This window comes from Coregonus clupeaformis, chromosome 13, assembly GCF_020615455.1.
Source record: "Coregonus clupeaformis isolate EN_2021a chromosome 13, ASM2061545v1, whole genome shotgun sequence".
Lineage (NCBI taxonomy): Eukaryota > Metazoa > Chordata > Actinopteri > Salmoniformes > Salmonidae > Coregonus > Coregonus clupeaformis.
Window position 1 is genome coordinate 3,030,634 of NC_059204.1, and position 16,894 is coordinate 3,047,527.

Sequence of the window (16,894 nt, forward strand, 5' to 3'; positions counted from 1 at the left end):
GGATTTCTGGAAAACCTAGGAATTTTGTGAAAGTTAGCAGAACGTTGCAACCCTAATCAGGGTGGATTCAGCTTACTCTGAAAGATGTGGTTTGACAATGACCAAGGTGTCGGCTACATGACAAACAGATTGCCCAAGGCTACATAGTACTTACCTTGACCACACACTGGAAATGAGAATGAATCGCTTTCAACATTTGGGCTGAATTATTCATAGCCATTCAAGACACCACCGACAAAAATTGGAGCTGAGACTTCTGCCAATTATTAATTAGACTGGGGTTGGCAGCCACTTTTTCCCCATCAAGCAGGGAAGAGAGTCCATGACATATTTGCTGCTCCTGTGTTTTCGGGGGCTCAATGTAGTGTACTGCAGGGATCAGCACAAACCACAACAGAGGGATATCGGGAGAAAGCTGTTGACCAAAGCAAGTCAATGCACTCCATCATTGCGTGACCGTGCTGATTCACTTGATGCCGTCAAAGGATGTTGATGTAGATGCGTAACCGGGGGCAACAGGACAGGGTTGATCAGAGAGTGGTCAGGTTGAATCAGGGGGTAGTAGGGGAGGTGGCCCCTTGAACTCTGCTACAGCTGATCTGGGATCAGTGCTACGGGGCTGGAGTCATGATTAAAGAGGACTTTGGATGGTGACAATCTGCTCAGAACAAATTTGTTGGTTCTCATGCCGTCTCTTGTTAGTCACCATATGGATGCTGGATGCTTTCTTCTACCTCAGCAATACATCACTTTGGGTATTTCCAGTATGTTTGTGAAACATTATGCTATTAGGAACACTTACATACTTTTGCTTTAGATTCACAATATTGTGTGTTCCATTATGAATAATGTGACATATGTCAAGGCATTTCCACAGTAGAAGATATAAGAACCTCAGACAATATGGCAATGTAGCGTGCATTCCATTTTATCTGCCCCCCTTACCAACTTCCAATTCTCTATTTCACGCTTTCTTTCTCTTTGTTTGCTCTCTCTCTCTCTCTCTCTCTCTCTCTCTCTCTCTCTCTCTCTCTCTCTCTCTCTCTCTCTCTCTCTCTCTCCATTCATTGCCCTTACTCTTTGGTCTGCGTTTTGACTTGCTGTTATTGTTTGTGTCTCCGTCTTGAAGTCCATTTAATCTATTCAAATTCTCCACTGCACGGTTGTTTTCCCCATCGCTCATCCACCACGCTCTCTCACCATTTGAACCGGAAGGCTGTCTGAGGATGTCTCTGTGAAGCCCAGAGCAAACGTAAACGAGACAGAGTAGTCACACAGCAGGGCGGGAATCATCAGAGACGCCTTCTGCACAGCCAATTAGCTAGTGTCATTAGCCCAGAATTCTGGGCAAAGTGCATTTCCGATAAGGTGGACAGTGAGTCGATTATAGGTGTAGTCCAAGAAGTACACAGCAATACTTAGCAAATTCAAACTCCAAATCAAGTCACAACATTCGATTGGATTCCCAATCTGATCCATGACATTTGCATTTGGAGAAAAAGCCCATCTACAAAGCCCTTACTCAAAACTTGGGCATCAATCTTAACTGTTAGAGTTTCTATGTACATCCCACTCAGTATCTTCCTCCAGTCTCCTCATGTAATGGGTTGTGGAGGGGAATATTAACCATTGTAACTTCTGGAGACAGCAAGTTGTCTTCTAAACTGTTGATCAAACCCTTGGACTTCATGAAGATCCACTTTGGATCAAAATGTTCTTAATAATGATGGTGGTATAGGATACAGTATATAATGTGATGTGAGTAAGACTGTAGCTATCGAGCATGACACCTCCGCTATCTACTCACTATGCTCATTACCTTTGACCCCTGACCCCTGTGTGTCCCCACTCCTTACCGCGCAGATCGACAAGACAGATGACAAGTCCCTGGAGGAGCGAGGGCGTATCATGATCTCCCTCAAGTACAGCTCCCAGAAGTCTGGCCTGGTGGTGGGCATCGTCCGCTGTGCCCACCTCGCCGCCATGGACGCCAACGGCTTCTCAGACCCCTACGTCAAAACGTGAGTTTGTCACACATCCTGGAGATAGCACATGTCCCCAAACACATGCACTCCAGACCTCTAGTGGTACTGGATTGATGTTTACTCCTCATCATCCCTTAGGTCTGTCTCTATGGAATCAAGCTCTGGTTTATTCTTTTTTCTCTGTTTTTATTAAGGAAACAAAAGTTCCCTCCATTTGGAAATGTTGGTTGATACACTCTTAGACCAATACATTTCATCCTAGTGTTGAATAACAGGCAAAGATGTATCTCTACATCGCCTATCAGCCAATATCTCTTTTGAATGTAGATGTAATGATGCAACAATTCAGATTACCCTGCACTCACGAGGAAAATGATCACATAATTTACTTTGACATTTAGCCAAAGTCTCTTGCTAAGCCTAGGGCTGGCAATCATTGCTAGCGGACTAGAGCGAGATCCACATTCGACACAGAGTGTAGTGTCCCTGGAACAGAACAGCTAGCAGCAGTGCTAACGTTTCAGCTGTGAATCTCCTGTGATTACTCCCCAACTTGAAAGAGACGTACTGCGCAAGAGGCCATCCTGAGGGCTGCAATTATGAATGGGTGTTCTTTTAATCACACCTGAACATTACTGCACTTCTTTCATCTCGCTGAACGATGGAATACATTACACTGGCAAGAACTCCACAAGAACAACCCACTGGGCATATACGTCAGTTCAACGTCTATTCCACATTGGTTCAACGTAATTTCATTGAAATGACTTGGAAACAACGTTGATTCAACCAGTGTGTGCCCAGTGGGAAAGGAGGAAGACTCATCGAGAGAGAGAGAGGACGGCAATTCCAACCAGCAATTGAAAACCGCTCCCGAAGCCTGAAAAACTCGCAGCCCAGATAATACATTTACAGACTCACTTTTATGAGGGCTTGAAGGAGGGTTTCTTCCCAAATGGTTCCCTATTACACAACATAGGGAATAGGATGCTATTTTAGATGCAGCGGAGGAGTATGCTCTGTTGAATAGAGAAGGAGAGCTGCAATGATTTTCCCATCCTCTGACACCCAATGTCTATGTCATGGCTGTCTGGCTTCAGAAGGCTACCGGACACTGAGTCGCTCCACCCCACTGTGTTGATGATAAACTGGGCTTTTGTACTGAGCCTGTAGCTCTTTTGCACACACACACACACACACCAGTTGACAGGGCAGTGGTCCCACTGAGAGTTACACGTGGTCAAAGGAAACATTTGATTGACAGGCTGGGGGAATGTATGACAAGCGCACCCAGCTTGTAACATTGCACATTGGTGAGAATAGAGACTCATAAATGCTTTAATATAGTCTGTGTTAAAGGGGTTTGGGCACTTTATGGTTCTCTCAAAGGCCTTCCACATTATCAGTGTCGACTTAGTTTATAGAAACCCCTGTATCCCCTCTGACTCATTCTTACTGCCAGTGTATAGCATTCTGAGTATCGTTTGGTCTTGGTTAGCATGCCAAGGCTGTGCTGCCGGCTTTATTGACTATTTATGGCCCAAACAGTGTTGAGTGACTGGCTTCTCTGCAGGATTTTTAAAAAATGAATGATCTCGACATCTACACACAATTAGAGCTTCAAACTAGCCATACTCCCCTTTGATTCTCATTTACAAGGAAGTGGCAAGTTGTGCAACGGTGCAATACTTTTAATGGCTGCTCTAAATGCCCTAATAATGATCAATTAGACACCCAAGAGCAATGAGATATTGAGATGATTGCATAACGTGAAATATTTGTATTTAATTTTGGGGAAATTACTCCTGTTCATGGTTCCATCACTTTGATAGCCCCAAAGCAAACTCTTATAATTATCCCTGATTATTCAACTTTTTAATATAATTACATAGTTTTGCTCTAAAATTGTAAATTGTGTGGCCTGGCTGGTCTAGCGGTAATGCCGCACGCTCCGGCACACATCTACTGTGTTAGCGTGGGTTTGAATCACACATTCTGCTTATGCCAAATCCTGACTCTGCCATCAGCATGACGCAACAGGAACCGGGATTCATCAAACCAGGCAATGTTTTACACTCCTCAATTGTCCAGTGTTTTTGATTGCGTGCCCACTGGAGCCGCTTCTTCTTGTTTTTAGCTGATAGGAGTGGAACCCGGTGTGGTCGTCTGCTGCAATAGCCCATCCGTGACAAGGATCGATAAGTTGTGTGTTCCGAGATGCTGTTTTGCACACAATTGATGTACTGCACCGTTATTTGTCTGTTTGTGCCCCCCCTGTTAGCTTGCACGATTCTTGCCATTCTCCTCCGACCTCTCATCAACTAACTGTTTTCACCCACAGGACTGCCGCTGACTGGATGTTTTTTGTTTGTCGCACCATTCTCTGTAAACCCTAGACACTGTTGTGCGTGAAAAGCCCAGTTGGGCGGCCGTTTCTGAGACACTGGATCTGGCGCGCCTGACACGACGATCATACCATGCTCAAAGTCGCTTAGGTCACTTGTTTTGCCCATTCTAATGTTCAACCAAACAGTATCTGAATGCCTTAATGCCTGTCTGCCTGCTTGATGTAGCAAGCCACAGCCACGTGACTCATTGTCTGTAGGAGCGATCCATTTTCGTGAACGGGGTGGTGTACCTAATAAACTGATCACTGAGTGTATATCCATATAAAATCACAGTGCAATGTACTGCGGTAATAATTTCTTTGCTATACTATTACCATGTAACAAGATTCTTCAAGATTCAAATTAAATAACTACAGAGAAACCTCCATAGGTATCCAGGAGCTTGGTCATTAATTTGTCACAACACCTGAACATGAACACATCCACGTACAGCACTTATGGGAATCGTACATCGGCTAATTAATTGACTGGATTGTGGAGACCCGTGTTTTCTTCACATGGGGCCTTGTAAATAGGATTCCCTCTGAACTCGAATGAGGTTTCTAGCAGCTAATGGAATTCCTCAGCCTGAAGAGCTAGCGGCTGGTATAGTCTGTAATAAGGTTCAGAGAAAATCTCTCTCCTGCGATCTGTGTATTACTTTTGAAAGGGAGTAGAGGCACTTTATTTAACCCCATGTTCTTCCATGTTTTTCCTCAGGCACTGTTGAGACTAGTACATTTTTGACACTGGAGCCATTCTATAGGGCACAAGTAGAGTTTGTAGGCCAGGATGACCTGTGTAAGGTACTAAAATTGTTCTATGTTATTTAATTAAAGCGTGAGATGTCGGCCAATATGGACTATGCAGTCAAGTTGGTTTGAGAATAAAGTAGTTGTCTCCATAGCGAGTACCTTACTACCAACAGAGCCAGTACTGCAGTTCTACTGGACTCAGTGGGGAGCTCCATCAAACTTCCTTGGTGGTGCCCAACATCTATTTGGAGTTCCTGACTTCGAAAAATTATACATTTTATTTTATTTTATGGAGGTGTTGATTGTTATGGGGGTGCCCAGCCCTCCTGTAATTATAACCGTGACTGTTGCTCTCCAGACTCTAACCATGACTGTTGCTCTCCAGACTCTAACCGTGACTGTTGCTCTCCAGACTCTAACCGTGACTGTTGCTCTCCAGACTCTAACCGTGACTGTTGCTCTCCAGACTCTAACCGTGACTGTTGCTCTCCAGACTCTAACCGTGACTGTTGCTCTCCAGACTTTAATCGTGACTGTTGCTCTCCAGACTCTAACCGTGACTGTTGCTCTCCAGACTCTAACCGTGACTGTTGCTCTCCAGACTCTAACCGTGACTGTTGCTCTCCAGACTCTAACCGTGACTGTTGCTCTCCAGACTCTAACCGTGACTGTTGCTCTCCAGACTCTAATCGTGACTGTTGCTCTCCAGACTCTAACCGTGACTGTTGCTCTCCAGACTCTAACCGTGACTGTTGCTCTCCAGACTCTAACCGTGACTGTTGCTCTCCAGACTCTAACCGTGAATGTTGCTCTCTAGACTCTAACCGTGACTGTTGCTCTCCAGACTCTAACCGTGACTGTTGCTCTCCAGACTCTAACCGTGACTGTTGCTCTCCAGACTCTAACCGTGACTGTTGCTCTCCAGACTCTAACCGTGACTGTTGCTCTCCAGACTCTAACCGTGACTGTTGCTCTCAGACTCTAACCGTGACTGTTGCTCTCAGACTCTAATCGTGACTGTTGCTCTCCAGACTCTAACCGTGACTGTTGCTCTCCAGACTCTAACCGTGACTGTTGCTCTCCAGACTCTAACCGTGACTGTTGCTCTCCAGACTCTAACCGTGACTGTTGCTCTCAGACTCTAACCGTGACTGTTGCTCTCCAGACTCTAACCGTGACTGTTGCTCTCCAGACTCTAACCGTGACTGTTGCTCTCCAGACTCTAACCGTGACTGTTGCTCTCCAGACTCTAACCGTGACTGTTGCTCTCCAGACTCTAACCGTGACTGTTGCTCTCCAGACATTAATCGTGACTGTTGCTCTCCAGACTCTAACCGTGACTGTTGCTCTCCAGACTCTAACCGTGACTGTTGCTCTCCAGACTCTAACCGTGACTGTTGCTCTCCAGACTCTAACCATGACTGTTGCTCTCCAGACTCTAACCGTGACTGTTGCTCTCCAGACTCTAACCATGACTGTTGCTCTCCAGACTCTAACCATGACTGTTGCTCTCCAGACTCTAACCATGACTGTTGCTCTCCAGACTCTAACCGTGACTGTTGCTCTCCAGACTCTGTCATTGTGCATTGTCAGCATGCACAGCACAAAAAGAACCGCTGCTGTGGGAAGTATTTGTAATTTTTCCATTAATTTGCATCTTCTATTCGGGAGCATTGCAAACATTTCAAATGCGTTTTTGGAGATCAGAGCTTTCAGTTGGACCTAGGGTGCGTCCCAAATGGCACCATATTCCCTATATAGTGCTTTTATGAAGTAGTGCACTATAGGGAATGTGGGTTGCCATTTGGGACGCAATCCTAGTCTAGAGCCACCAGCTCCACGCTATTGAATGTTAATACAATATGGTAATCAACCTCTCAACCCATAGACTGTCAGTCAGTCACTGTAGCGACAGCTTGCTTAGTGCTGGCGTCAGTATGCTGCCCACCATCAGGTTAAATATGATGCCACAGCAACCTCTGGTGGTAGAATTGGTATAACATTCAGTTTGATCAGGCTGAATTAATTAGACATATTTTCTGTCTCATTCTTTTTCATAAATTCCTTTTCTCATTCCTTTTAATATTGGAAATGTTATGTCCAATATGATATCGCTATATTTAAGTCAGTCATTCCTGCTGGACTACTTAGAGCTCAGAGAAGCAAGGCGTTTCAACGTTCCGTGTCCCTGGATTGAATCTCTTGACTGCCTGTCTATTATAGTGTACAGCACGCCCAAGAATCCACAGCAAACAACCGTAGACTGCAGAGACCTTTGCTGTCAGTAAAGGTTACTGCTTTATGTCTTGTCTGCAGGTACCTGAAGCCTGATGAGAACAAAAAGTCAAAGCACAAGACTGCTGTGAAGAAGAAGACCCTCAACCCAGAGTTTAACGAGGTAAGGAAGGACTCACTCTCTCTTCCTCTCTTTTCGGTCTCTGTTTCTCCTCTCTCAGGGATCTCTTGTCTCTCTCAGACATCACAAATCCCTCCAATAATCCATCCCATTTAAGACTTGAGACTGAGGAGAGGAACCAGCCATTTTCAAATAAAGCTTTATCAACTTACCTATGACACTCATTTTTCAAACTTGGATAATTATACTTAACTTTTTTCCAGAATGATAGAATTATATGAAAATCACAACTTTAATGCTGACTCATTATACATGTACTCTTCTTACCATCACATCTCCCCATATATCTCTTTTATCTGGCCCCTGTATATCTCTGGGTGTCCTTATCACACACTAGTATCAATTTTTTACAAAAATGCGTTGGACAAAGAAGATTGTAATTATTTTATTGGATTTTACCATTTATCACAGTCATTAGCATGGCAAAGTAGCAAGTAGCAACAAATCTTAGGTTAGAAAAGCCAGTTATCCGTTGATGATGTTTCAGGGCACAGAGGTGAGTTTCCATCCCCTCCAGCCGCTCAGCTATGATGCTCCGGGCCTCCTTCAGATCAGCCCTATGTTAACTGTCATTGAGAGGCCAACTTGACTGTAGTAAAAGTCTGTTTCCGTCACCTCTCCTGAGCCTGCCTCTTCTTCTCTAAATGCCACACAACCACTCTACCATTAGTCTGTTATGATGCTCAGAGCAGTGGGCTCCAGAGAGGCCCCGCTTTCATGCTCAGACCGCTGCCAAAGAGCTAGCTTAGCACTCGACTGCAGCATCGAGTGGCTTGCCTCTGAGAGTTCAGCCGTATCAGAGTGAATGGTGTTCTCCCAGACCACGCGAGGCCCGTGACTTGACATTTCCAATGACATTTCCTTTAGTCCCCATTTCCATCCTGTTGCTTGTTGGCCTTTCGGCTCGAGATTAGGCAACCTGGGCTTCCAGTGCATTAGGAAGGCATTTTGGTTCAATAAGGAAAACAGATAACCTTGAGTATTGATGGATTGATAACTAAACGGATTCTCCTCTATCAGCATGATTATGTATGGTTATAGGCAGCAGTAATTCATTGCCATTGATAAAATTGTTTAATACTTTTATACACATTTATACTTTTTTAAATATCTAACTATTTGACCTCCTAAAAACACCACTTTCATGGGATTTCTTCAACATTCTAAAGCTCCCATTGTTGAAAGCTCCCATGACTTTCAACATTCTATTCACTGTAAACAATGTGACCTTTGACGAAAATCAGCTACTTAAAAACATTTTCACAAAAACGTACACAAAAATGTATAGCGTATGAAATCTTAGTCTACTTCTCTGCTATTCAAATCGGAAATCGGAACAGAAATATTGTCTACCAACCAAATTATAGCAATTGGGGAGCACATGAGACAGATTATGCCACACAGCTCACCCCAACCCACTAAAAAACGAACCCGCAATAACAACCCCCACACTCACTAACCAAACTACAATATTCATGGCTTGCACATTTTGTCACAATATTGTTTTGAACGTTCTCTTGAGGACTGATGCCCAAATGAACGTTCTACTCAATGCTTTGTCAATTGGCGCTGATGAAGATGTAATAATAACTTTGCTAGCTAATGGCAACATTGCCCTAAATTTGACGACATCATAATGATGGCAAAGTTTTTCCTACTTATTATTTCCCTACTTTAGCACTGTCATCGTATTTCCAAGCCACGTTAGTGTAATTTAGACGAAACAGTAATTATATGTGATCTATCTGCCCCACACTGCAAAGCAATAAGGTTAATATAGTAGTCTATCAAAGGAATCAGACCAGATATTTATATATATTTTGGACTATATTTCACTGCTTCACTTAAGAAACATTTTTAAAATTCTTCAACTAAAATAAAAATACTTTTAAACAAGTGAAGCAATTCACACAATTTTACTTCATGTAAAATTACATTTCTGGTATTTAAATAAGATTCCTTCAATTATGTTTCTGGTGGAATATTTTTTTGGGGAAACTGTTTGGCAAGTCAAGTTTTTACATATATATATTTTTTTACTGGCTTTTGTAGGAGTTTTTCTACGAAATCAAATACGCTGATCTCAGCAAGAAGACCCTGGAGGTGACCGTGTGGGATTACGACATCGGCAAGTCCAACGATTTTATAGGTAAGCACTAAGCAAGTGACCGTGTTACCAAGCGTAGTGACCAAATTGTTGAGCGCGGCTGCACACTGCCCTGCCACCTACACCGGTGACACTCCTGACCAGCCCGGGCTCCCCTGCCGCTCTGCACCTGACACCTCTGTTTACAACACCTACTCACCCACCAGAGGCCTCCATCTGTCCTGGTACCTGCCCAGGGCCACAAACCTGGATCCAAATGACAACAACAAACAACTGAGCTCTAAAGGAGCAAGCACGAAACACTGACCCTTGGTGCGTGCCAGCCAGGCTATCAGCTTTTCAGGTTGTCATGCTGACATGTGGTTGGTGGGCAAGACATTGAACTTGAAGTGCACTTGAACTTGTCTGAGTGAGGGAAGTACTGTAAATTACGAGATCAATGTATTTTGAAAGATTAGACGTTGAGGATTATAATACAGTGCCTTCCGAAAGTGTTTTGGTGTGTTACTGCCTGAATTCAAAATGGATTTGTTTTAAAAATACAAAAAACATCCAAATATACACAATATCCCAAAATGACAAAGTGAAAACATGTTTTTTTATTTGTTTTATTTATTTATTGAAAATGAAATACAGAAATATCTCATTTACAGTGAGGGAAAAAAGTATTTGATCCCCTGCTGATTTTGTACGTTTGCCCACTGACAAAGACATGATCAGTCTATAATTTTAATGGTAGGTTTATTTGAACAGTGAGAGACAGAATAACAACAACAAAAATCCATAAAAACGCATGTAAAAAATGTTATGAATTGATTTGCATTTTAATGAGGGAAATAAGTATTTGACCCCTCTGCAAAACATGACTTAGTACTTGGTGGCAAAACCCTTGTTGGCAATCACAGAGGTCAGATGTTTCTTGTAGTTGGCCACCAGGTTTGCACACATCTCAGGAGGGATTTTGTCCCACTCCTCTTTGCAGATCTTCTCCAAGTCATTAAGGTTTCGAGGCTGATGTTTGGCAACTCGAACCTTCAGCTCCCTCCACAGATTTTCTATGGGATTAAGGTCTGGAGACTGGCTGGGCCACTCCAGGACCTTAATGTGCTTCTTCTTGAGCCACTCCTTTGTTGCCTTGGCCGTGTGTTTTGGGTCGTTGTCATGATGGAATACCCATCCTCGACCCATTTTCAATGCCCTGGCTGAGGGAAGGAAGTTCTCACTCAAGATTTGACGGTAAATTGCCCCATCCATCGTCCCTTTGATGCGGCAAAGTTGTCCTGTCCCCTTAGCAGAAAAACACCCCCAAAGCATAATGTTTCCACCTCCATGTTTGACGGTGGGGATGGTGTTCTTGGGGTCATAGGCAGCATTCCTCCTCCTCCAAACACGGCGTGTTGAGTTGATGCCAAAGAGCTCGGTTTTGGTCTCATCTGACCACAACACTTTCACCCAGTTCTCCTCTGAATCATTCAGATGTTCATTGGCAAACTTCAGACAGGCCTGTACAGTGGGGAAAAAAAGTATTTAGTCAGCCACCAATTGTGCAAGTTCTCCCACTTAAAAAGATGAGAGAGGCCTGTAATTTTCATCATAGGTACACGTCAACTATGACAGACAAATTGAGAAAAAAATATCCAGAAAATCACATTGTAGGATTTTTTATGAATTTATTTGCAAATTATGGTGGAAAATAACTATTTGGTCACCTACAAACAAGCAAGATTTCTGGCTCTCACAGACCTGTAACTTATTATTTAAGAGGCTCCTCTGTCCTCCACTCGTTACCTGTATTAATGGCACCTGTTTGAACTTGTTATCAGTATAAAAGACACCTGTCCACAACCTCAAATAGTCATACTCCAAACTCCACTATGGCCAAGACCAAAGAGCTGTCAAAGGACACCAGAAACAAAATTGTATACCTGCACCAGGCTGGGAAGACTGAATCTGCAATAGGTAAGCAGCTTGGTTTGAAGAAATCAACTGTGGGAGCAATTATTAGGAAATGGAAGACATACAAGACCACTGATAATCTCCCTCGATCTGGGGCTCCACGCAAGATCTCACCCCGTGGGGTCAAAATGATAACAAGAACGGTGAGCAAAAATCCCAGAACCACACGGGGGGACCTAGTGAATGACCTGCAGAGAGCTGGGACCAAAGTAACAAAGCCTACCATCAGTAACACACTACGCCGCCAGGGACTCAAATCCTGCAGTGTCAGACGTGTCCCCCTGCTTAAGCCAGTACATGTCCAGGCCCGTCTGAAGTTTGCTAGAGTGCATTTGGATGATCCAGAAGAGGATTGGGAGAATGTCATATGGTCAGATGAAACCAAAATAGAACTTTTTGGTAAAAACTCAACTCTTCGTGTTTGGAGGACAAATAATGCTGAGTTGCATCCAAAGAACACCATACCTACTGTGAAGCATGGGGGTGGAAACATCATGCTTTGGGGCTGTTTTTAAGCAAAGGGACCAGGACGACTGATCCGTGTAAAGGAAAGAATGAATGGGGCCATGTATCGTGAGATTTTGAGTGAAAACCTCCTTCTATCAGCAAGGGCATTGAAGATGAAACTTGGCTGGGTCTTTCAGCATGACAATGATCCCAAACACACCGCCCGGGCAACAAAGGAGTGGCTTCGTAAGAAGCATTTCAAGGTCCTGGAGTGGCCTAGCCAGTCTCCAGATCTCAACCCCATAGAAAATATTTGGAGGGAGTTGAAAGCCCCAAAACATCACTGCTCTAGAGGAGATCTGCATGGAGGAATGGGCCAAAATACCAGCAACAGTGTGTGAAAACCTTGTGAAGACTTACAGAAAACGTTTGACCTGTGTCATTGCCAACAAAGGGTATATAACAAAGTATTGAGAAACTTTTGTTATTGACCAAATACTTATTTTCCACCATAATTTGCAAATAAATTCATTAAAAATCCTACAATGTGATTTTCTGGATTTTATTTCCTCATTTTGTCTGTCATAGTTGACGTGTACCTATGATGAAAATTACAGGCCTCTCTCATCTTTTTAAGTGGGAGAACTTGCACAATTGGTGGCTGACTTTTCCCCACTGTATATGTGCTTTCTTGAGCAGGGGGACCTTGCGGGCACTGCAGGATTTCAGTCCTTCACGGCTTAGTGTGTTACCAATTGTTTTCTTGGTGTCTATGGTCCCAGCTGCCTTGAGATCATTGACAAGATCCTCCTGTGTAGTTCTGGGCTGATTCCTCACCATTCTCATGATCATTGCAACTCCACGAGGTGAGATCTTGCATGGAGCCCCAGGCCATTTGCGAATAATCGCACCAACTGTTGTCACCTTCTCACCAAGCTGCTTGGCGATGGTCTTGTAGCCCATTCCAGCCTTGTGTAGGTCTACAATCTTGTCCCTGACATCCTTGGAGAGCTCTTTGGTCTTGGCCATGGTGGAGAGTTTGGAATCTGATTGATTGATTGCTTCTGTGGACAGGTGTCTTTTATACAGGTAACAAGCTGAGATTAGGAGTGTGCTCCTGCTCCTAATCTCAGCTCGTTACCTGTATAAAAGACACCTGGGAGCCAGAAATCTTTCTGATTGAGAGGGGGTCAAATTGAGAGGGGGTCAAATACTTATTTACCTCATTAAAATGCAAATCAATTTATAACATTTATGACATGCGTTTTTCTGGATTTTTGTTGTTGTTATTCTGTCTCTCACTGTTCAAATAAACCTACCATTAAAATTATAGACTGATCATTTCTTTGTCAGTGGACAAAATCAGCAGGGGATCAAATACTTTTTTCCCTCACTGTACATGAGTATTCACACCCCTTTGCTATGACCCTCCAAATTGAGCTCAGGTGCATCCACTTTCTGAAGGCACTGTATATGTGTTGTGTTCTAACCCTTTTCTGCTGTTCTCCCGTCCCCGCTCTCAGGTGGCGTGTCCCTGGGCATCAGCGCCAACGGAGAGAGGCTCAAACACTGGTTCGACTGTCTCAAAAACAAGGACAAGAAAATTGAGCGCTGGCACACGCTGACCAACGAACTTCCTGGTACAACATTCAACGACTAATGGCCCCTCCCCACTACCTACTCATTTGCAAGTAAGGCCCCTCCCGTACCTGCTCTGGACAGGAGTTCAGCCTCGATCGACCAATTTAACAAATCACACTCCAGCTTTCCCATTTCCGGAGACGTTTACCAAATCACAGCTCGTTTTCTGTATTTCTCTCCCAAGGTGTTGAGCTCACCCGTTATCTTCTATCCCCTTCTGATAATGTGCTGTGTCTTTAGGGCTTATTTGATGATACTGCACCTGCAGCTGTCCTGAAACAACGGTTTGGCAGCATTGAGAAAGAGTCTGATGTGTGTCCCAACAATGCCATAAGTACGCAACACATGGCAAACACAAGGTTTGCTGCACAGAACTAGAACCAGATGATATTCTATTTATATTGTTTGCTGTCCAGAGATGCATATTCACTAGGTTTACTGGCAGATTGTGGGGAGTGTGCACTTTGTTGAAATTACAGAAGAAAAGTGTGGATTATTTACTTCAGACACTGCTCTAAAAAGCATGTCATGTTTACAACAGTCTAGGACGCAGCTCCACACACCTCTGCTGTTCCTCTCATGTTCGTGTTTGCGGGAGAAAGGGGAAAAAGACAAGTAATGTGTTTTATAGAGACAGCCTACTTTCAGGTCATTGCAAATGTCTAATCCTGTGATGAAGGGTTTGGGCTATGGGAGGGAAATGAGGAAGGGGTGAGGCATTTTTAATATACTAGCGCTAAGTATCTTGTTGCTTATGTGTTTCAGTTGTTTTCAAATTAGAGTAAAATGTACGCCACCCCAATCAGTGTATCAGATGAATGTAGACTATAACCCTTCTCTCCCACAGTACAGTAACTCCTCTGAGAATGTGCACCCAAGTGCTGTGTGTTATTGAACCAGTTCATACATAAAATTCAAGGTCTGATAAACATCAGAGTTGCGTTGGATGGCATGGGAGGAAGAGAATTGAACTTCTGCAGCCCCATTGGCAAACTGTCAATGATGTTGCCTGAGGCGGAATACTATCCATAGATCTATATTTTTAATGACATGAGGGCTGTCATGGAACTACTAATTCATAGTTAATGTACTGGAATGTAAGAGTTGGCACTGCTTAGTCCCAGAACCCTATTTAGTCGATGAGAAGGCAATATGGTTCAGAACACATTTCACACTTATTTGAAATCAAAGCATGTTTTGATAGTTGTGCAAAATTAAGCCTTTTAATGTTCAACATTTTATTATTGCCTGTTGTCTAAGAAATGGCAGGGCTAAAATGTATGTTTATGTGTGCGTGCGCATGTTTGTGCTGTATGTGTGTTGGTGAACGCAACCAACAAATTGTCCTTTTAATTGTGAAATATTCAACTGGCCAATTCTTAGCCAACAGGTAATCATTTTATATGTATTACTAGTGTTTTCCATTTTACATGTCGTTGGCAGTTAAACTTCAACTGTACTTTTTAGTTTAAGCATAGCAACGTACAACCATTAAATACCCGACAGTACATGATTATAAGTTGTTTAATTTAGTGTTATAATTTATTTGACCCATAGTGATATTTATTCCTGCTTTTGTCTTCCTTTAATAAACTCAAATTGTGTCTCATTCCATTCTTAAACATGCAGTGAGATTAATTTCAAAGGTATTTTTCATTTTCATTGACCAACCCAAGAGGACTTCATGTTCACAGTTTACTCAAGAGGGGGTAAAATATTCCACCTGTCTATCTGAGTGTTAGTCTCTCTGGCCTGGTGTGGACAGTGATTTGTGAAACAGTAACTCTCATTGGCTATGCGGCAGTCCAATATCTTCCCCCTCTACCAATGAGAAGTTGTTTTGGACACCAAGGTTCAACCCAATCTCTTCATCAATCCTACAGGGGTCAGGCAGGCATGAAGGTGGTCTCTTTCTCAAATGCATATACAGTCGCAACAGCAGCCCAACCTGTGGAATTTTGTAATCTGTTTGCCTTTGTACTCAAAACTGGATATTATGACAGAAATGCATGCAGATGTTATTGGTTTGTCATGAAATGACTTTGCTTAATGTTTGATACTGCTGTTTTTTCTGTGAAAACAATAACACAACTGTGGATGCTACAAGAATGTCAATCTTTCTTCTGGACAACGTTTTGTATCTTTGAACACTCGCATTGCTGTCCAGCTGCTGTATTGACTGTCTGGGGATGTGACTGTCTGGGGATGTGACTGCATGTGAAGAAAATCTCTGCCTGTTTTGTTCCTTTTTTTAACACTCAGGCGATTGTTTGCGTAATTCTGGTGGTTCTCTGGTTTAAAAATAATAATAAAGAAAAACAGTTAGATTTTCTCAGATTTCACCTTAGTCTTGCACCGAATCGCCGTATGATTGTGCCTTTTCTTTTGTAACTGTGTATTTTTGCACTGCTCAAGATTAGATCAATATTAGCTTTTAATATGGAAATAATACATGGCACATTTATATTTATGTATGTGCGTTAGTGTCTGAACACTGTTTCACTCTTTGAATATTTCCCACCCAAATGACACGAGGCCAGAGTGTCATTCCACTGTGTGATGGTGGTGACAGTGAGGGCAGGGGTGCAAGGTTGAGGTGGAAGCATGGATGTATACGTCTGTGGGTGGAAGAGGTCACAATGAAAGGCAACAGGGCCTGTATCCGCAAAGCGTCTCAGAGTAAGAGTGCTGATCTAGGATCAGTTTTGTCCTTTAAATCATAGTGAATAAGATTATATGGACAGGGGGGACCTGATCCTAAATCAGCACCCCTGCTCATAGACACTTTGTGAATGCGGGCCCAGATCCTGATGTCTGAACGTAGTACACAAACCACAGAGAAACCAGTATGCCAAGTTACATCTTCTACTTATATGGAGGATGTTTTAGTGTAATTTTTTACAGTAATCCGAATGCGGTAGACTGGTGATGGAAAGGCTGTGAATTTAATTAGTCTGAGCTTATGATCTTGGTCAGGTGTTTTTTGTACTGACAATTACATCTGTGGTGAGTTGCAAAGCCTGCCACAGAACATTGCATTTTGTAAGCTGTTTTCGGCTCACTGAAGGTATTCATCTTCAAGTAACAACGGTAGGGTTACTAATATTGCCCATATTCCTTGAGTGTAAACCATGTTCATTACATTATCCAGTTATGTACATTTTTGACCCAGCAAAAAAGCTCTACCAGAAACCAGAATA

At 43.0% G+C, this 16,894-nt stretch overlaps 1 protein-coding gene across 2 annotated transcripts in view; it reads left to right on the top strand.

Annotated features, from left to right (window-relative positions):
* The window catches only part of LOC121579272 (double C2-like domain-containing protein beta), a 161,787-nt gene extending 145,768 nt beyond the window's left edge, over nt 1-16,019 (top strand). For both annotated transcript variants that reach the window (XM_045224125.1, XM_041893733.2), the window contains 4 exons: nt 1,864-2,021; nt 7,444-7,525; nt 9,596-9,692; nt 13,577-16,019. In XM_045224125.1, the coding sequence (XP_045080060.1) occupies nt 1,864-2,021; nt 7,444-7,525; nt 9,596-9,692; nt 13,577-13,713 (474 nt within the window). In that variant the 3' untranslated portion in view covers nt 13,714-16,019. The remainder of the gene's footprint in view (nt 1-1,863; nt 2,022-7,443; nt 7,526-9,595; nt 9,693-13,576) is intronic.
* Nucleotides 16,020-16,894: the final 875 nt, after the last annotated feature.